We start from the raw sequence: 21,136 nt of genomic DNA, 5'->3' as shown, positions 1-21,136 counted from the left end.
TCTTTGTGTTACTATCTCTCCACCAAGGAAAGACTGTCCTAGGAACTAGAAATCTGGAACATCACACTAAAAGACTGTAACTGTGAAAACTATTCACTTTAATCGATGAACTCAGATTGCCTCAGAAAATGTGGGCCTTTTGTATTTTCAAGAGAACTCCTCCAATCACTTGCGCTCAAAGTGTTTAGGAAGGGTTCTTTTGATGGTTAATATTGACAGGAAGAATGACTCTAGCAAGAAACAGCCGTTTCCATGTACATTAGGGCTGAACGATTTGGTAAAAATATTCAATTGTGAATTTTCTGAGAAATCTTGCAATTGGAATTGTGATATGATGTTGTTAAGTCACGTTTCAGCTCAATATCCACTGTGTATTAGATGTAAAATATCTAAAGGTGCTTTATTATTTGCAAAAAGGAGGGCAGCATGTATTTGTAAAACCATTAACACGACAGTTTAAACTGAATTAGATGTAGAGCAAAGTGTAGGAGGTGTGGCTGGTAAATAATGACACTGTGCTCATATCAGCCGGCGTCACACATCACACAGTACAGGCCGAGCACAGTCCTAGAAATTCCACTTAAATTAAAGTGAGTTGCAGCGTCGGTGTCATTATTTAATAGCCACACTTCATGTATTCTAAAATGCTGCTTTTGAATTGTACTAATTGCATTGTTTGAAATTACGATTTCCTAATTATTCATCCCAAATGTACATGAAACATTTGAATGCTGATTTTGAATTTTGAATGCTGTTGTTGTTGTTGCTGATTTTATGTTGGTGTTGTGTTGTTTTTTTTCTGGTGTAATTCTATTCTAAAACCCTGAAAATTTGCCAAGCTATACTTTAATATGAAGTAAGTGTACGCAAGACTGCATTCATTTTCTGAAGTTATTCCGTTGATGCTTTAAGCAGACTACATTAGGATGATCATTTGCATTTTAGTTGAGATAAATGTTTGTATTTATGACTTTCACTTGAAATGGAGTGTGAACATGGATGTGAGCAGGCTACTCTGACTGTTAATGTGAGTCTATATAGCAGTTTTATAGTACAAACACAACGGTAAATGAGGAATATACAGCTTGTAGAAGTGTTTCACGGGGAACCACGTTTTACCTCCTTGTGCATTAAGAGAAAACAGCGGAGAACATAAAGCTCCTCAGTCCTCCAACTTCTCTGCTGCTGCTGAAGGAGCACCTGTCGTCCCAACATCCTTTGCGTGTCCAATATGGAAGAACTGGCGGTGGAGGTCCGTGGCTCCAACGGGGCTTATTACAAGGTAAATACCGGCTTATCAACACCGCATCAAACATAAAAGCTCGAAACACGATACGATATGCTAGTTGAAGTCTCCTGGACCACGGCGACGTGTTCCGACTTGCCCAGAACCCACTTAAGTGCTTGTCATTAGCTTACACAAGCGGCGCTAGCAAGCGTTAGCAGGCTAAGCTAGCATCGCTTACTCTTCGCCAACTGTCATTTTATAGCGACATTCTTAAAACCCACCGTCGAAGAAACACGGTCACGTTTGCGATAAGTCGAATATAAAGCCCGTCTGAGGTTGTATTTATTTTTCTTGAGTTCGGTGTCAGCTCCTCCGAGCTAAAAGTTAGCTAACTTGCTAGTTGCCTAACTGTTGACGTCGAAAGATGTGGCTAAAGTAAGTTGTGTGTGCAGCCCACTGTTACTGTACGTCATGTATTCGGTTCTGTAGCGGTCATCAGAGCGGTTCAGGATCAACTCAGCGTTTGTTCATGTTGTTTATTAAAGTGTTTTTTGTTTAGAAGTCACCACCGTTGTTTATGAAAGCGGCTACGAGCTGTTTCTCTGCACAGACTCCGTGCTTATCTGTCGCTGTCTATTATTTGATACTTCATCATGCCCAAGCTATTTTTTCTATGTGAATGTGTGAGCCAGCTGTTCCTTGTCAATCCTGACCAGCTGGCATGTCAGGAGAGGGTCACTGATACCGCAGACTTAAAAGCTATTTCTAGACTGGCTGCCCAAAGTAATACTCCCGTCTCCTTTCCTCCCATCTTTCCTGTGTGTCTCCTCGCCCCTTCTCTCATCTCCTTTTCCTTTACCACCTTTTATTGTGAAGTCTCACCTTCACGCCTCAGATTACTCCTGTACCACTGCATGTTCTCTCTGTTCTTACTGTTCTCTCTGTCTCCCCAACCCTGCTCTCATGACAGACTTAGTTCGCTTTGCCTGGGCTGCATTTTGAACTCTTGAGTTACACGGCTGTGTGATTTTATGACTTTTTAAAAATGTAATGTAACTGACACCTACCTTCACACAAGACTACCAAATGACTTAAATAGCTCGTCTGGAAGTTTGGAATACCTAGGAAGTGTTCAGTTCTGTTTTGTCTTTATAGCTTATCAAGAAAAACTTCTACAGTTAGTCTTTAAGTGTATGTTTGACGTGCTGAAGAGATAGATGACAGATATTTATAATGATCCGGAGGGAAATTCACGCATCCGGTAGCTTGAAAAGAAAGACAAAAACTAGGAATACAGAAAACTATACCTAAATAATGGAAAGTGTGCACAACAGTGTAAATTGTGGTGGTACATATACAACAGAGAGATGCGGTAATTAGTATATGTAAATGCATTCTCGTGGGCTACATCAAACAATTTTTTCACAGTTGAGAGACGTTTTTCATTTAAAAATAGCATAATATCCCAATTACAGTTTCTCAGATCTCTTATGTTTTCTTTCACCAATAATGAAGTTTACCATCACACATGACAAAGCCTAGTGATACATCCTCACATCTGAGAAGCAGGAACCAGAGATTGTTTAGTACATTTGGCCGTTAAGCGACCAATAAATAATAGCTATAACCACAGCTGATTGCTACAGCTATACAGTTATCATCCTTTACATTTTCATTGTAAATACAGTTCGTGTTACATTGTGACAAATAGACACAATAAGTTTTAAAGCCATATTTCAAGTCAAAAAAATCCCCTTCACACCTGAGCACGCTTTTGCACGCCTGCACAAGACAAGCTAAACGGGGACCCAATCATAGAGAAACATCTCCACTTGGCTACTAGATGCCCCTCGACAGGAAACCTTTAAATACAATTTCAGTCACTTGTCTGTGTCTCTGTCTTTCCTGCAGGGCTTGGTCAAAGATATCCACGATGACTCTCTCTCCATTGCCTTTGAGAACAAGTGAGTCTCTGTGTGTCCCGTATTTCAGCTGCTTTCATAAAACATGTCAAGTTCTAAACTTTTAGGCAAATGCCAGGAAAAAAAACCAAACATGTTTTAAGCATTTATTTCAATTTTTTTAGTTGGCAGCCAGAACGCCAGGTGCCCTTCAGTGATGTCAGGTTGCCACCACCTGCTGACGCCAAGAAGGAGATCGGAGAAGGCGAGGAGGTGGAGGTGAGCTGGACACAGATAAAGTCTTCTTTTTGCACTTAAGTTTTCCTCTCTGTCTGTGCCTTATACTGATTCTGTCCTAATCTCCTGTCAGATCTTGTCCAGAGCCAATGAACAAGAACCTTGTGGTTGGTGGTTAGCTAAAGTCCGCATGATGAAAGGAGATGTGAGTATCGTTTGTTAGGAAGAAAAACTTCTATACTGACTACTTACTAACAATATTACATTTTTAGTGATTCTGTTTCAGCAAGTATTTTTTATTTATTATTATTTACCAGTAGCACAGCTATCCACTTACAGTACCTGGAAAATAGCAGAACAGACTGATAAATGCTTATGCAGCTGAATGCTATTTTTGTTATTATTAAAGAGCCAGTTGGAAACCTGCTTTTAACTGTACAATTGCTGTATACAATACGGTAGATTTGGCGTCTATAGGTTTTATTGTACACATCATACCTGTCTGTATTTTCTAGTTCTATGTGATTGAGTATGCAGCCTGTGATGCCACCTACAATGAGATTGTGACCTTTGAGCGTCTGCGTCCAGTCAACACCAACAAGGCCATCACCAAGAACTCCTTTCACAAGTGCACTGTCCCAGTTCCTCAGGATCTACAAGAAGCGTATGTACAGCACCATTACGATAAGAACATTACAGACGGACTGATCTTAAATTCATAAACTTGATCTCTTTATTAGCAGCGATAATACACATGCATACAGTAGATCAGTTACTGTAGGTGTTGCATGGTGTCTTTATTCTGATTTCTTCAATTCGAACCCTCTTTCAGCTGTTGGCCAGATATTAAGGTATTTCTCTACATTAGCAAGTTGGAAGTAATCCAATTTTCTGATGTTACAGGTGCCAGAGTGAGAATGCCCATAAGGACTTTAAGAAAGCTGTGGGAGCCTGTCGCATCTCATACTGCCCCGAGACCAGTCAGCTAGTGATTGTGGTAACTTGCTTGTTTTAATTCTGTGGTGACATTTGGATACATGTAATGGCATCTATGCTCCTGCATAATATGTTACACCTTTGTTATGCTCAGCATGCCTGTGTTGTGGATGACTCAGCTATTCCTTTATACCATTCATCATCAACAAAGCAGCTCTGCATAGTTGCATAATTCTTTAATTTAATTTGTGTTTGTGTGTTAAGTCTACCAATGAGTCAACGGTGAAGCGTGTGTCTTTGCTGAGTGACATGCACCTGCGGAGCCTGAGAACCAAACTGCTTTTAATGTCACGCAACCAGGAGGCCACAAAGCACCTGGAGGTAAGTTGGTAACAAAAACGATTTACTGCAGTGATCTGGAGATCATGTGCTGCGTGCAGTGTAGTACCTTCAGAAAGGAGTCAACGTGCATCGTCAGTAGGTCAGTCAGTAACCATGGTAACATAAAGCATGGTTGTTAACCATATAATAGTATCACATAAAGTTACCCGAAACAACAAAGAAACTGAACTTTCTTTAAGAGCTTTTAGGGTGTGGCTCTTAGTATTGTAGTGTACCAATTATATTTGAATAATTGGAAGTTGTGTCATCCTACCTCTGCATGGTACAACTTTTAATGTTTGATTATAAAATGAAAGGAGAGTCTGTGGTAAAAATACTGTGGTGGGCCAAATGAAGTTTCTGATAGTTGTACAGAAATAATACATTATGGTAATTGGAGTTACACAAAGAGGAAACAATATGTAGTGTTGGCACTTTTCTTGTGTTTTTACTATCCTGTCGACAGAGCATTGTTTAGATGAATAGCATTATCAACCAGTATTAGACTTGTTTTTGGCCAGTTTTTGCAAGGAATTTAAGCTTTAGCAAGAACAATGAATGTTTATGGATAGAAAACTAACCACAATTAAGATTAACATAAATGTGACTGCCTCCCTATGTTTGTGTAGAACTCCAGGCACCTGGTATCATCCTTCCAGGAGGAGTTTATGGTGAGACCGGATCTGATGGGCTTGGCCATCGGAAGCCACGGCAGCAACATCCAGCAAGCACGGAAGATTCCAGGCGTCACTGCCATTGAGCTGGATGAAGAGACGGGCACTTTCAGGATTTATGGAGAGGTACGTTGTTGTGTGGCCCTCAACCAAAGACAAAAAATGTATCACCAAGATCAAAGTCCAAAACACAGAAAATGTTCAATCATTGGAAATCAAAAGATATTTCCTCTTATTTCATTTGATTTGACAGATGTGCACACAGCAGAAATGTTTACAGATATTTCAGCTATTTCAGTTTTCTGATTGGGTTCTTCCAACTTTGTTTCAGCAACAGTGGGCATCAGTTTACATACAAACAAGCTTGTCAGGTAGTTACAGGAAATTAGAGGTGTCCTCAGTTGGCATGGGCACTGTAACAAATACATGATATTTTCTTTGTAGTACAGGTTATATATGACTTAATATGAAAAAAATGACCTTATATAAATGTCTTAGCAGCTTTTCATGAATGGCTCCTTTGCGTTGTCATTTTCACTGTGGATGCATTTGTTGATATTATTGGTGGCCATTGTATGGTTGCTACGACGTGACTGGATTCTGAACCTGACTGTGCTAATTGCATGCAAAACTGTGTTGTCCTTTAGACTGCAGAGGCAGTTAAGAAGGCCAGGAGCTACTTGGAGTTTCTGGAGGATTCTGTCCAGGTGCCGAGGAACCTTGTTGGTATGAAGACACAAACATTTCCTGAGTTTTAAAATTCTAAAAACCTGCTGTAAAACAATTGGAATGCTAAGCTGGTAATTGGTACACTGTACAGTTATGTACGATATATTACAAGACAGTCATCTCTTATTTCTTACAGTATTTGTGTAACTTAAAAGTTAAATTAAATCCTTAACGAGGCAAAAATAAATATATACATAAAAAAAAACTTTCATGTATTCAGTTCAGTTTTATTTATATAGTGCCGATTCACAATATATGTCATCTGTTACATTACCCATAGTAAGGTAAAGACCTTATAAATTTTAAACAGAGAACCCAACAAATCCAAAGTTTCCTTTGAGATTGTTTTGAGCAAGCACTTGAAGACAGTGGTAGGGAAGAAAAAACCTCCCCTTGTGGTTATTCACTCCATCTCTGAGTTTCAAGTTTTTGACTTAAACTGCTTCTGCTACTTTGCATCTTTCCCTGCTCTGTGTCTCCAGGCAAAGTGATCGGCAAGAACGGTAAGGTCATCCAGGAGATTGTGGACAAATCTGGTGTGGTGAGGGTCCGGATAGAAGGAGACAATGATAACAAGCAGCCCAGACAGGAAGTAAGCCTGCCACTGCGATGTGTTTACTGCTAGCAATAAAGCACTGATTCGTGTCACAAATGTTTCTAACTCTGCATAGAGGAATTGCACTTTGTGTCTTGCTTCAGACAGTCCCATACTAACATGTGTGTTGTGTTTTTGTGTTTTGTTGACACAGGGAATGGTCCCATTCACCTTTGTCGGTACTAAGGAGAGTATTGGCAATGTTCAGGTCTTGTTGGAGTACCACATCTCTTACCTCAATGTAAGGCCACAACTGTGTGTGTGAGTTGAATTGGGGAAGTGGCTTGTTCTTGATGCATGTTTGTCAGCGTGTCCTCCAAGTCTTCTCTTTCACTCAGTGCCACAGCATCAATTTACAGCTGTCTCAGGCTGCCTTTGAATGCCCCTCCTGGCTAATCACTTTGCCATTCATGAGGCTGAACTGACTCTACTTGGCTGTCAGCATGTAAACAGTGCTTCATAAGTATTGCTAAAGCAACATTGCTTTGAGTGCTAGTGTGATGCTTCATGAGGAAGTATGTGAAACCAATCAGGAAACGTATATAATTTAATATGAGTCACAAACACAGCACAATGCAGGATATGTCTGTATGCAGTAAATACAAAGGTTATGAAGGTTTGTGGTAGTTATAGCGGCGATGTCTGATATGACCTTCTTACAGCATTGATCACCTGGATCAGCACCTCAGTCACAGTCTACATTATTATTTGTGGATGTCAAGTAATTAATTTAGTGAAAACTTTGCTTTTCTGTGGTGTATATCTTGCTGTGTATACATTTTGCACTGTGTATGTATGTCTGTGTCCTGTGTTTGCATGTTTTGTGCTGTGTTAGTGCTTCATGCATGTTTGTTTTGCACTGTGTGTAGGACATGTTGGAGCTGCTTGTGGAGGGCCAGCAGCTAGAGGAAGAGCTGAGGCAGATTGTGGATTATACACAGGGAAGGAGCCTAGCAAGATTGAACATAAGAAACACGAGGAGCACTGGATGTTATTTAGATGTTTGTATAATGATGACTCGTGCATCTAATGGCGTTTCCAAAGAAGCAACCAAAAACAAAAGATCTCAGATTTGCTTGATTTTCCGAGACACCAATAATGTAGAGTCACATTTTATGTTCCTTGCTTTTCCTTTTGCCTTATTTCGTTTTCTTTATTCTTACCATCTCTTCTTCCTTTCCAGGAGGTTGAGCAGCTTCGTCTGGAGCGGCTGCAGATTGACGAACAGTTACGTCAAATCACCCAGGGTCACCGACCAGTTGACAGGGAGAGAGGAGAGAGGGGGGAGAGAGGAGGAGGATATAATACTGACAGCAGTGCCAATGCCTCTTCATCCTCCGTACATGTCAGTCGCTCCTACAACGGTCGAGGCCGTGGGCGCAGAGGCCACAGCTACAGCACTGGATATGGTTGGTGCCTTTAAAAATCACATACCACTAAATCTGCTTGTTTGTTGCCACATACTTTGGTGTTTGCATAAGAATTTGCCATTTGTGCAAGAAATCAGAAGCAACATGGTGTCGGAGTTAAAGTATCTGGACACAAATAAGATTCCCAGTAATAATTATTTACCCCTATGACAGATGCTGTTTTGTCCTTGTTGTGTCTCTCTCTGTTCTACCCTTTGTGCGTCTGCTAAGGCACCAACTCAGAGCAGTCCAATGCCTCTGAGACCGATTCAGAGCGCAGGGATGAGCTGAGTGACTGGTCACTGGCTGGAGAGGACCACGACAGGTAGCTTTGTTAGATTTTCAGACCCAAAGATGTACAAAAGAAATGTAGTTTTTGTGTTGTCAGTGGTAGCTGCATTGTCTCTGCAGTCCTTGTCTAAGATGATGCCAGCTTTTTGTAATCTGTTCCATTTTGTCTGATGGACTTGCAGGGACAGAGATAGAGGCGCACGGCCACAAAGAGATGGCCGCAGGAGACCAGGACCCGGCAGAGGCCGAGGCGGGCCTGGGGGAAGGGGAAGAGGAGGAAGAGGAGGATACAGTTCTGGTACAATTCAGCTTTAAAAGACACACCCCACACACAACTTTGTGCTTTTTTAAATTGAAACATACATCTAAACATGACCTGTTCTTTGTGAATCTGATTCTAACTGCAGCAGGGCATCGGGACCATGACGACAACCACGCCTATGGAGTCTTGGAGACCAACACGGAGACAGACCAGACGGCCGATACCGATGCCAGTGAGTCCAACCTGCCTGCGAACCGCCGTCGAAGGTCTCGGCGACGCAGAACAGATGAGGATGCCACACTGATGGACGGCATGAGCGAGTCCGATAACGCCTCAGTGAGCGAAAATGGAATAGGTATGGAAGTCACTGGATTTGGCGACATCACTTTACAAGACTTCTTCAGTAGTCCAGACAAACAGTGCATACAGGTTAAAAGTATTTTTGGAACACAGTAGTGAAGAAAATAGTCAGCCGACTGCTGTTTTTAGCTGCTGTGCAGCGGTGCATCATTTCCTTTTCTAAATGTCAAAGAAACCAGTGCACTTCAAAGATTACACCTCTGATTTAAAAGCAATTTAAGCCCCCAATACCTCTTTTTGTGATGACCTAACACCCATAGATGACTCTGAAGCTAAACCTCAGCGTCGTAATCGTAGCCGACGTCGCCGCATCCGCCTGCCTGAGGAGAGGCAGCCAGGTAACCATGGGAACCACTAGCATGATCTCACCAGTCATTGCTCTGAATGGCTTAGCTAAAAAGTTGTGCACTGGGTTTCATGCTTGTGCGTGACTAGGAACATATTAAATAAAACCTTGCAGCTGAGTGCGGCTTGTTGGTTGACAGTCATAAGAATTGTCATCTTAATACTGTAAAACACAGATTTCTATTAAGGTAGCTACATTTGAGTGTCTACACTCGGTTGTTGCGCATGGACTAAGTATGCATTCTCCTTGTGTCTTGTGGTCTTTAATGGGCACAAAACCTTACTAATAACTGATGGCTACAACTTGTTTTTGTGTTGTCAGGCTGTCATTTACAAAAGTTGCATTCCAACTCTGTGGATCTCTGTGTGGTGTAACAGAGTTAACCTGACTAACACGTTTTTTGTAATCTTGTTAGGTTTAAAATTCCTAGAAAGTGTCTCTCAGGCTCTTAGGGTACAATTGTTTGACTGAAAACTGACACTTGCTTTCTACAGTGATTGCTCGTGTATTCATGTGTTCCAACATTTTCTGTGTTTCACTAATCATCAGGAATTGTGGGATGTGCAGTTGAAATTTAGATTAAGTTCTGAATATCTGGGACAAATTTGCTGAGCATTTGTAATGAAAACGCTCTAGGTCACCACCAGCTGAAGTCTTCTTCTGTTACCAATGTTTTCTGTTGTTTTTCTTTGCTGTCGTATCTGTACAGTGACTGTAGCTGACTACATATCCAGGGCTGAATCTCAGAGCAGACAGATGACCACCAAGGACACCAAGAAAAACAAGGATGTGGTCAGTACTTCTATTTGATGAGTTTACAAAGTGTTGGCAGACCACAGCTCGCCTTCGTGACTTTGAATACTGACTGCTCAAGAACCTAGCAATCACTTATTAAACCAGATTTATCTTGATTTATGTTTAATAAGTGGTGTTTTTGGCCAATTAAAGCTAGAGTAGGAAGAATTTTTTGGCATTGTCACTCAAAAATTCCATGCTAATCTTTCGGCATTGTAGCTTGCATATGTAGCGTTAATTGGCCCGAGCCTCTGTGGTGGAAAAGGATTTGAACAGAGAGGACAGTGAAGAGCTGCAGGAGAATCAATATACAGTCGTGACTTGATAATCCAACCCTTAACAATCTGAAAACCTTGCTATCCGACAGGTTTTGAGGAAAAACAAATGGGACCCATTAAAAATAGCCTTAACATGCCAACAGCCTTGGATTCTGACTCCAACATGACATTTTATGTCACAAATAAGGATACCAACGTGTTTTCTGACTTAACAATCCGACAGACTGCAGGACTTGATGCTCAATTCGGATTTTTTTGTGAGTTTGTTCACATTTCCAATTAAATACGACTTGTATGTGATCTGCTGTGTGAATTTCATACGACCCAAAAGTGTCCCGCATGCGCAGAAGAGGACACAACGACGTCACATGCAGTGAGCATGCTCAGTGTTTGCAGAAGTAAACACTGATGGTAATGATGGAGCGTATCTTGCCCGCCACTCCCCCACCACCGCCGCCACCGATGATGGAAACGGAACTGTGACTGCTAACTAAACCGGCATCAGCAGCCAAATACTGTCTGTGTGTTCCAGCCACTTCCACCTCCGGGGGTGCGCTCCGACGGGGTGGAAGTGGTCGGAACGTGCACAATTGCACCGGTCATTTGACGTGAAATCCAGCGATGCGTAGTGTTCTAACAATACACTAGTTATTATAACAACTATAAACAATAAATATTAACAACAAATTACCCTTCAAGCGTGAAGCCCTCCTTGTATCTTGACCTCCGTCTTGACAATCCGACAGCCTTGCTATCCGACATAAAAGAAGGTTTTACATTTAGTGTCGGATTATCGAGTCACGACTATATTTGTGCTTTTTTTTGTTTTTGCTAGATTTCAGCATTGTGCAGCTGTAATGTCAAATTAGATTGACACATTAGAATTACATCATCTTCCTCTGATTGTCTCTCTTTTATATTCAGAGTCAGGTAGATGTCATCGCTGAGCACAGCCCACAGCCTGCCCCGGCAACCACCAATGGTTCCAGCAACAGTGCTGCTGACGGCGAGGGCAACAACGGCACAAGTGCTCCCAGGTCTCCCACCGAAAGGCCTGCCAAAGTCTCCTACAAGGAGGACTCCGACCCACAACCTGTTGTTAACGGGCTCTCTTAGTCAGATTTGTCAAAGAAAATGGTTTCAAATATTCTTTGGCTGCACTCGATTGAATCTCCATGACTCGGGAGCAGCCTCAAAAGAGAATCTTAACATTTAAATACAACAAGCACTGTTCTTTTTTACTTTACAAATATTTGAAACCTGTTTCGCTGTGCAAGTTTTAGAGGTCTAAACCTTAACCTTCCCTTTACATGTGTTCTGTCCAACTATCCATTTTACTACAGTTCTTCTTCTTCTTCTTCTTCTTCCTTTTTTTTTTTACCATAGTTCTTCCTGTATGAGCTTGCCAAAGATAGTCAAACATACACAGACTTACAGACATGTACATGAACTGTACTTTTCAGTCCTCTCTCCATTTAACAGTCTGGGTTGGACTGAACACAGTATTTATACATACAATGCAGACAGGGATTCCACTCAAACCCATACTGTGGTATGAATGCAGCAGTACTTTTTTTATGGTGAACAAAAAAAACGTCATAGCAGGGGTTTAGAACAAAACAACGCCTGCCTTCTACCAGGTGGACTCAGAAAGATGCTTCCACTACCTTTTGTTCAGGATGTTTTGTGCATCTGAAGTAGTTTGTAAATTAGATGTTCTGCATGAGCAGTACCACGGTGCAGATAGGTTTCTTGGAATCCCAGGTATGTTTGACATACATGTGATCAGCTGTTGTGCCTTGAGAGTAGATTCAACATGTTGTTGCCTGGCTCTGCACACCATCTGAAATCCTTTCACTTATTTCTGTGTTACCCGTTTGCCTTCATCTGCTGCAGGTGAAGCATATAAGGTGTCTCCATGTGCTAAATGTGTGTACTGTGTGCAGCTGAAGGCAAACACTGAATGCCCTAAAAGGATTTCAGAGGCATCTTTTTAAAATCAGGTGTGTCTTGTTCTTAATGTTGTGGGGAAGGGGGGGATGAATCCAGTTATCCTTTATATATATCTGTTGAGGAGTTTGACATTAGCTGCTTCCTGTTTTTCAATATGCAACCACTTCAGTCATAGAAGAAATGTTATTACAGCGTGTCTGGAAGAGAAACAAACAATAGAGGAGTTGTTTTCTTTGCACTGAAATGTAACCTTTTTCTGTTAAAGAGCTGATTGTAGTTGAGTCTGGAAACTGGCCCGTTACTGTTTAGTGCTGGACAGAAATGTAGCCGTCAGCGCTGGGTTTCCTGGGAACATCTCATTACTAAACATCGGGAAGGTTCATCTTAAGTTCTGTTTTGTTTTCCTCCCCAGGAAATTGTTGTACATCAACAGATTCAAAGCATGTTTGCCGTATTCACTTTTACACGCCCGCTATTGCAGAGGTTCCGTAAGAACCCGATAACGCTGGTGTTGAGATGTTTCTAGAAAACCAGGCCCAGGTGACGACGATGTCATTTTCATGGTTCTTCCATACTGGCTGGCTGGAAACTGGTCACGACTGTTCCACTAAGGAAGGAGATTTATTTGGTTTATTTATTTTTAAAAAATGTACAGTATTTAAAAAAAAAAAAAAAAGTCTTCTTTTTCTTGACACTAAAAATATGCGTTACCGGGAGGTTTTCTTTTGAGAAAAATGACAATTTGGACTACTGAGAGTTGTGACATCCCACGTGTTTTTGTTGGGTCAACTACAGTATATTGTTTTTTTTTTTAAGGATCGTCTGGTTGGTTGATGTGCAATATGTTTTGTATGCAGGTAGTTCTTAAATAAACTTGATCTTCCATGTAGATCTAAAACCAACCTGTCTGTCTCACTACTGAACAATAACATCGCATCATGTTCGGCAGAAATGGCGCTCTGTTGGAGAACTGAATTTTTATCTGTCTGACTTTATGGTTCTCCAAATGTGATGATAAGTTTAGAAGAGTAGTTTTTGTGAAACTATTTTTGTCATTTTGCAGCTTACCCACGAAACCATAACATTTAACAAAAGAACTGTTAAATCCGAGCATTGGCCACATATATCTGTTTTTGAAGTTACTGGGAGCAGGACCTCATTGTTACCATTAGCTCTCATCATTTGCAAAACCTGTCAGTGTTCTAAACCTCCACATTGCATGTTAGGTCATGCATTCATGCTCACGGAATATAGGTTTTGTTGGTGGTGATGGGTATCAGCATTTCTTCTCTAGATTTATATTGCCTCTATACGCATTAAAAAAAATGACACAATGGCACAAATTATTCCACTCAAAGCTGCATATTCAGTTTTTTTTTCTTTAAAAGGCTTGGCTGGATCAGGTTTCTGCTAATTAAAGCTGAATGATTTTGGGTAACTGTAATTCCACAGACAGATATTCCAATTGCAATGTGATTTGTAATATAATTTTCTTAAAGTCAAATTTCAGTTCAGTATTCAGTGTAGTAGATTTAAATTTAGCAAAAGTGCATATGAGGCAGTCTGAGTTATTAGAGCAAAATTCACAGCAAATAAAAGCTCTTTAATTGTATAGGAATGTCAGCAATGTTTTAAAGTCCCTCCTGATTATTGATTTAACCCCTAAAAACTCATATTTGTGTATCAAAGTTACATGTTTAGTTTTTTTTCCCCCATTAATATAATCCATTCCTTCCTTAAAATGGCTTAGATTTCATTCATGGTAGCTCAAGCACACCAGCTCCCCTTTGACTCTGCTCAAACGCTATCAAACTACTCTGTGTTATACGTTTTCAAGTTGTACTATTGGAATAGTGGAAACCAATTCTGATTCTAAAGAATAATAAGTAAGCACCACCCAGCAAGCTGACAGGATTGGTTGTTGAGTATGGTTACATAAAAAAAAAAAAGTATGAATCTGTAGTTTCAACCATAGACTGTATAAAAGATGGACGTAGCAACCGGCCCTGAAAAATGAAGCCAACCCGAAAGTGTCAAAAACCTGCAATATCCCTACGTCCGCTAGTTGCTGGCTCCAAAACGCCCTGGCTCCCATAGACTTGAATTGGAAAAGTGATCACAGATCATGAAATACCGCATTCCTACAGCTCAGGATTTTTGTCTTATTAGTTTTCATGGTCAAATCCAGAGATCAGGTGGCAAAGAGAGCCTGCCTCTCAATCCGTCTGACCAATCACTGCTCCTATGGTTCCGCCCCCCTCCGACGATTTTTGCATCACTGGCTCCAAAAATCCAAGATGTCAACCAGGAAGTAGCAAAACCCTGGCTTCATTTTCTCAGTGCAGAAACCAAGGGGTGACATCACGGTAGCTACGTCCATCTTTTACACAGTCTATGGTTTCAAGACAGAAATACTTAGCCATGATGTTGACTACTTATTTAACTAATGAGGTGTCTTCTAGCATATGGAAACACCATATGGACATTTTAACAAGGTGAAAAAAAAAAAAAAACAACCGGGAAAAATCTTGATAAAACACACTTGTAAAAAATGTGAGACAGTTAAATTCTCATCAAGTGGGAAATTTTAGAAACAAACCTGATCCAAAATACGAGTTAATAATGGTGGAAGATTCCATTGTCGGTTTGTACAGTGTGATTTTATTTGAGAACAGTTAGAAAACAACACGTGCCTCCTCAAATCAGTCAGTGCAACAATATGAAGTAGAGCAGGGTGAAGTCGGCGTCTTCACCTCTATTTCTTGGTCTGGCCGTCCATCAGGTCCTTTGCTTCATTTATTTTTGCTGCTAGGTAAGGAGACCCACCTGTAACACACACACACAGAGGGTTAGGGTTAAAGTGGAAATTTTGCTTTAAACTACACATACCATACCACAGCTAGAAGACAGTACTGAATTTAACATTATACATTTGCATAGTTCGTATTTTGAGTGACAAGCTCTCTCTAACCAGCAAAGTAACACTTTGACCAAAGCAGATACAGTCGTCCTCAAATGTATTCATACCCTTCCATTAAAGAAAAGGCAAATTTTACAATCGTTTCTCAAATAACTAGAAACTGAAAAAAAAGTACAAATTAGAGCACTTTGCTGATGAGCAGTGGGACAAAATCAAAATACCTGTCAACAGGTGCAGAAGTCTGATTGAGAGTTACAGAAAACACTTGAATGAAGTGGTCGGCTCAAAGAGTTGTTCAAGAAAATATTAGTTTATGGGTCCCATCATGCTTTTTTTTTTTTTTTTTTTTAAAATTTCTGTTGAACCACAATTCAAAAGCAATGTCATGATTTCCATTAAATAAAGGAAATAAAAACAAAAAAACAACAACTTTGGCCATCTTCAGCAAAAAAAATGGAGAGAATTTGTGAGAACTCATTCAAAAAAGGTGCTTCCATCCGCATTTATGCACATTACCTCTTTTTTTAAAAGTCAAAAACCACCTCAAGCAACTGCAAAACCGTTTTTGTGGAATCAGTAAGTTAAATAAGTTTACATAGTTTTCAATTTCCCATACACTTTTTCTAAGGTCATAGTTCAAATGTACATAAAAACACAACATAGAAAGCTTCTTACATGACAACAACTGCTGCCTGTCCCTGTCATACACAACAAAACATGATTATCTTGCTTGGGTCTTAGGCTGTGTGGTTGGACAGAACAAGACTTCTGATGATGATGTCGTGTTGAACTCTGGAGGGTTGCGATCAACATTATTTCACTATTTTTGGACATTTATATACAAAAGATTAATCTGTCAAAATAACTGGTCCATTACTTAAACAAAGGAGAATATTTAAATCTTCCACTCACCTCTATCTGGATGGTTCAGGATCATCAGTTTTCTATGGGCTTCTCTGATCTTACTTTTGTTGGCTGTGGGACTGAAAGACAGAAAAGTGGCACAAGAGTGAATTATTATGATGAGAAACAGTGGAAATAGTAACGGCTGTCTGCTGTAGTGGAGAGACAGATGACTGCAAGACAGTTTACTGTGCAGCACAAGACCTAATCCAGAAATGTACTGTATGTCTGATCCTGGATGTACAGTACCACATCACAGGTGGACTCAACTGTGAAACAGTGCTATGTGGTGGACAGATATGAGAAGTGTGTCCACATACCTGACACCTAAAACCAGGGAAGCTTCTCTCTTTGTCATCTTTGGCTCAAATCCACCTCTATAGTACCCTCCTCCGAAAGCCTGTAAACACATGGTCAGCGGAGAATGAGGTTGATGAAGTAACGAAAACAAAATGCTGATTAAAAGTGCAGATCAAGATCTATCTGCTTTGTTGACATACTTGAAGCACACATCAAACTGCTATGTACAGAGTTATCAGGCATCATCAAGCATATTTTCCTTCTTACTGTTTTGGGGAAGCTCTGAAGGGCCTGTTTCACTTGAGGCTCCATCTGCTTCATGGCCTGCATGGCATACCGGCCTGGTGGATGAAGAGGAGGGGATGCATGCAGAGTGGGAGGAGAAAGTCACTTTAACTCAGCTGATATAAAAACTTGTTGATTCTTCTGGTAATGGCTGTATGGTTACTAGTAAGGATAAAATGAATCTTAAGGCATCTTTCCAACATCAATATTATTGTATGGCAAAGAAATGGAAAATCATATGTACAGTGGTGTAGGAATGCTTTCATAATTAAATTGTAGTTTTTTTTGTTGTTGTTTTGTTTTGTTTTTTTTTTACTGACAAGTGTCACAAAACTGTGAAAACTACAAAACAACAGATGTGGTTTTTCAGGGCTGATACTGACACTGAGTCATGATCAAGGAGACTGAAAACCAATAAACATTTGCCAAAAAAATTTAAATCTTGGTGTCAAAATTCTGAATACTACAAACTCCAACACCTTTTTAAATGTATGTTTATTTGATTTCATTCAAGAGAACTTTTAACAATTATCCTGCAGTATTAACTGTTACTCATGATGTGTAACCAGTCAGATAGTGCTGCGGGTGGGCCAGTACTTGAGACAACAGATTGGTGACTACAGGCCCAATCCCAGTCTCCACCTCAAGGCCTAAGAACTAAACCCTTACAGACTTAACGGACATCACAGCTGTAGTGCTTTTGACCATGTGAGTTCATAAGGGCTTGAAATGGTAATAAAAAGAAGAAAGGGACACACTGTCATGGCAGCGCATGTTGCTTTGAAACATCCATCCATTCATTATCTATACACTGCTTAATCCTCACGAGTGTCACAGGAGGCTGGAGTCTATCCCAGCTGATTTATGGGGTGAAGGCAGGGGACACCCTGGACAGGTCACCAGTCTATCACAGGGCTACACTTAGAGACAGACAACCAAGCACACTCATATTCACACCGATGGACAATTTAGAATCACCAATTAACCTCAACATGTTTTTGGACCTTGTGGGAGGAAGCTGGAGAACCCGGAGAGAACCCACGCTGCACGGGGAGAACATGCAAACTCCACGCAGAAAGATCCCGGGCGTCCTCACGAGGCAACAGTGCTAAACAACTGTGCCTCCTTGCAGCCTTGCTTTGAAACATCTCTATTAAATATATATATACATTCAGTAGATTTTTTCCTTGTTCAAAGTACAAAAATTGAAGCAGATTTCTTCCCGGCACCATCATGCTTACTTTGTGTACATTTTGTGTGAGGAAATAACCCCACATTTATACACTAATTCTCAACGAGCAAGTGACTCAGGAAAGTTTGTGGATATGTGGACTCTGAAAAAAGAGCACATAATAGCGTTGAAACGTACACATCGTAGCCCTCATGCGGTCCTCATGCACCTCACAAGAATGTGCCTCAATGTCTGGGAAGGTGGAAATTTGGACTGTGCCATAAATAGAGGTATCCAAGCCAAACCGCATTTTCAAAATATTTTAATCATGCGCCGCTTAAAATAAATACAGATACCAACAATCAAATGTTTAATACCGAATCCAATAATTGACAACGCTGATACTTACTCAACCCCTCGTGAAAACATCTATTCTAGGAATTTGAAATGATGTTACAATCATTGACCAAATGTAAACAAAGACGCTTAAAGCTACTGTTTTGTGTACAGAAAATAAACGGCACGTTTTTGTGCAGTTTACTCTGTGGCTGCAGACTCTGTCGTAGTTTTGGTGTAGTTTTATAAACCCAGTTTGACAGAGCTAGCTGTAGTGGTTGTAATAACACACTTGTATGCCCACTCTCTTATTTGACAAAGCTTAAAGAATACATTATTAGAGTTACTGACCTGCAAATCCAGCTGCTGCCAGAGCCAGTCCGACTGCCACCATGGAGCTGGCCTGCACGAACAGACAAGAGCAAAGTCAGAGAAACATTGTGAACATTCAAGGAAACATGTTGTCCGTTTGTAGCAATGTAAACAAACAGTACATGACAGAGTTGTGGCATTATACGACCAATAGCAGTACTTAAACTTGCATTTCAAACCACTCTTGATAATATGGTTTCCACACAAACATCGCTGAGCTGATTTGAAATACGTCAAGCTGAGTTTGATCCTGTCGTGTTGGGTCATTTGCACATTCGGGTGAAGCTAACGTTAGCATAGCCGTTTCAAATAAAGGCTGCTGCAATTTCCCACGGACTCTGGTGTACGCAACTATTGTCAGACGTCTACCCCACTTAATAAATAGCGTGTCCGACCTACCATGTCTCCGTGTTATGTTCCGTTTCTGCTAAAGACTAGGACCATAACTTTTGACCTCTCATGTTGTCGTCGCTCAGGCGTCCATGTGTTTATGCCGCAAATACCGGCGAACTGTCGTAAGAGCCCGCTGTTCCCGCTTCCCCCCTCCTCTCTTCTCCTCCACCTGCCAAGTGGCACCTGGCTGCAGCTTGTCGATGGTGTCGCGCCAAAGAAAGGTATAGTCTTATGTCTCTGCATTATTTTACCCGCTCCGTGCCCCAGATTATATCAAATTCAGTTGTTTTTACAGGTCGAAGTACCGCTAAATTAGCCAGTATACTCATGATAGAGTTTTCCACTTGATTTTTTTTTTTCATAAAATGTCATTTATCATCAAGGTTTATAAGTTTAAAAAATCGAGTCTGTATGATAAACCTTTAAATAGATCATGTCAATATAGTAAATACGTATATAAGACATACCAAACACACGTGGCGTAAACTTCAGAAACAATACATAGTTCGTGCAGGGAGGTGGCGCTAGTGCACCTACACCCTGGTTTGTCATCTACCAATCAAAACAAAAGAAGAAGAATATGAAGGCAATTAGCTGGCGGAGAGGTGGTCAATCTGTCACCTGCCTCATTTACAATTACCAGTCCTCTTCATGATTGGTAGAACCAGCCTGGAAGTTGCCATGCAGTTTTTGACAATAAGTGAAATTTACCTGTGCTGGTGTGATATAAAAAACACAAATTTTTGTGTCTTTGTTTCAATAGTATTACCTTAAAAGACAACTTAGCTAGCTGTGGGTTTGTATGTGGTCAAGCTAAATGCTACTGCCATCAAGCTAACTAATGCTAGCTTTCTCTGAACACTTGTATGCACATTTGTGGTCACGCACCTCAAATGTTTAAGGTGAGTAGTTAACTTAACACTGCCGCTAGGAAGTGAACAACTCGCATGTTTAGCCATATCGCAGCCTTCTTGTCTTTGCCAGAAAGCTAATGGTAGAAAGCTAAGTATATAAAACTATAGAAATCAAGTTAGCTGTGTCACACTTGCTAACAGTAGTCACACTTTTTATTTTCTTTAGCCCAGTGGTCACAAGTGACACATTACAGGATACACAGGTATGAATACAAAACTGTTTAACAGTAGCACAGTTGGAGGGGTCAGGAGTGTATTTGTTGGATGTAAGCTAGCATTTGCCACCATAAGCTACTGGTCATACCACACCAATTACAGCTGTGTACTGAATCAAGCTGAACAGACATTGATGAATTAGTCTTCATTTGAAGGAGAAATAGTGTTATTTCCTGTTTTAGCAGTTGTAGTCTGGCTTCACCATTTAAAATGTCTCAGTTACTCTTAGTTCAACTCTATGTTTTTGTTTGTTTGCCCACAGAAAGGCGAGAGGAGCTGTGGAGAAGCCCGGGGAAATGCACTGATAATTTCTAAACGAAACTGTTGCGTAGGTGAGTTGAAAGCAATGTAGAGTTGTTTTTTTTTTTCTTTAAACCTGCTTGTCTATTATCTTCTATTCTTAATATTCTGCTTATTATGGTTTTTAACACTCTTGTATTTATTCCTCATCTTTATGGTGAAATGAAATGTCAATTGTTGTATATGGTAGTCTGTTAAAGTTATATATAGGAATTTGTGTGTGGAAACGCTACAAAATTAATGTGCATGTGTGTGTGACAGGAGCCTTTCACTGTCTGACAGTCTCATTTGCTTAAAGTTTGTTTGTAATAAGATAACTTAAGCCTACTCAATTCAATTCAATTTTATTTGTATAGTGCATATTTACAACAAGTCATCTCATAGCGCTTCACAAAGGCAGAGACAGAAACACCCCACAATCCAAAACATTTGGATTCCCTATAAGCTTCAGCAGTCTGCAAGCAGTCCGCAACAGTGGGAAGGAACCGAAAACCCCCGCAGGGGGAAAAAAAAACCTCTGACAGAACCAGGCTCAGGGAGGCACGGCCATCTGCCTCGACCGGTTGGGTGAGAGTGGGATGAATTATACAATTTAGTTTACAGTTAAACAAGTTATTAGAATTTATTGTCCTTTTGTAACAGGAGGCATCA

At 40.5% G+C, this 21,136-nt stretch overlaps 2 protein-coding genes across 6 annotated transcripts; one reads left to right on the top strand and one right to left on the bottom strand.

Moving 5' to 3' along the window:
* Positions 1 to 1,201: 1,201 nt before the first annotated feature.
* fxr1 (FMR1 autosomal homolog 1) lies at positions 1,202 to 13,277 on the top strand. Of its 5 annotated transcripts, none has more exons than XM_008284281.1 (18): positions 1,202 to 1,282; positions 3,140 to 3,192; positions 3,315 to 3,408; positions 3,500 to 3,571; positions 3,882 to 4,030; positions 4,270 to 4,363; positions 4,567 to 4,683; positions 5,313 to 5,483; positions 6,005 to 6,083; positions 6,569 to 6,678; positions 6,836 to 6,922; positions 7,865 to 8,090; positions 8,322 to 8,415; positions 8,564 to 8,679; positions 8,789 to 8,998; positions 9,264 to 9,341; positions 10,059 to 10,141; positions 11,347 to 13,277. In XM_008284281.1, the coding sequence occupies exons 1-18, from the start codon at positions 1,232 to 1,234 to the stop codon at positions 11,536 to 11,538; spliced, it is 2,076 nt and encodes a 691-aa protein (XP_008282503.1). In that variant the 5' UTR covers positions 1,202 to 1,231; the 3' UTR covers positions 11,539 to 13,277. The 5 variants fall into 5 exon arrangements, with proteins under 5 accessions (XP_008282503.1, XP_008282502.1, XP_008282501.1 ...); XM_008284280.1 differs by having other exon boundaries at positions 6,830 to 6,922; XM_008284279.1 differs by having other exon boundaries at positions 6,827 to 6,922.
* A 1,736-nt stretch (positions 13,278 to 15,013) lies between these two features.
* Positions 15,014 to 19,169, bottom strand: dnajc19 (DnaJ (Hsp40) homolog, subfamily C, member 19). The gene is made up of 6 exons (XM_008284278.1): positions 19,062 to 19,169; positions 18,642 to 18,693; positions 16,766 to 16,839; positions 16,519 to 16,598; positions 16,208 to 16,278; positions 15,014 to 15,201 (listed from the first exon to the last, which is right to left on the bottom strand). Exons 1-6 carry the CDS (start codon positions 19,062 to 19,064, stop codon positions 15,131 to 15,133), a joined length of 351 nt encoding a protein of 116 aa, XP_008282500.1. The 5' UTR covers positions 19,065 to 19,169; the 3' UTR covers positions 15,014 to 15,130.
* Positions 19,170 to 21,136: the final 1,967 nt, after the last annotated feature.

Source organism: Stegastes partitus, unplaced genomic scaffold (assembly GCF_000690725.1).
Source record: "Stegastes partitus isolate 25-593 unplaced genomic scaffold, Stegastes_partitus-1.0.2 Scaffold353, whole genome shotgun sequence".
Lineage (NCBI taxonomy): Eukaryota > Metazoa > Chordata > Actinopteri > Pomacentridae > Stegastes > Stegastes partitus.
The sequence above is the reverse complement of the archived record's forward strand: the minus strand, read 5'-3'. Positions and strand labels throughout refer to the sequence as shown.

Excerpts from the sequence above, each read along its gene's own strand:
- fxr1 (XM_008284279.1), top strand. The coding sequence starts at position 1,232 with ATGGAAGAACTGGCGGTGGAGGTCCGTGGCTCCAACGGGGCTTATTAC. Across the intron at positions 3,193-3,314 it reads TCCATTGCCTTTGAGAACAA|TTGGCAGCCAGAACGCCAGG; the intron begins GTGAGTCTCTGT and ends CAATTTTTTTAG. Across the intron at positions 10,142-11,346 it reads CCAAGAAAAACAAGGATGTG|AGTCAGGTAGATGTCATCGC; the intron begins GTCAGTACTTCT and ends TTTTATATTCAG.
- dnajc19 (XM_008284278.1), bottom strand. Across the intron at positions 16,840-18,641 it reads GGCAGCAGCTGGATTTGCAG|GCCGGTATGCCATGCAGGCC; the intron begins GTCAGTAACTCT and ends TTCATCCACCAG. Across the intron at positions 16,599-16,765 it reads TTCAGAGCTTCCCCAAAACA|GCTTTCGGAGGAGGGTACTA; the intron begins GTAAGAAGGAAA and ends ATGTGTTTACAG.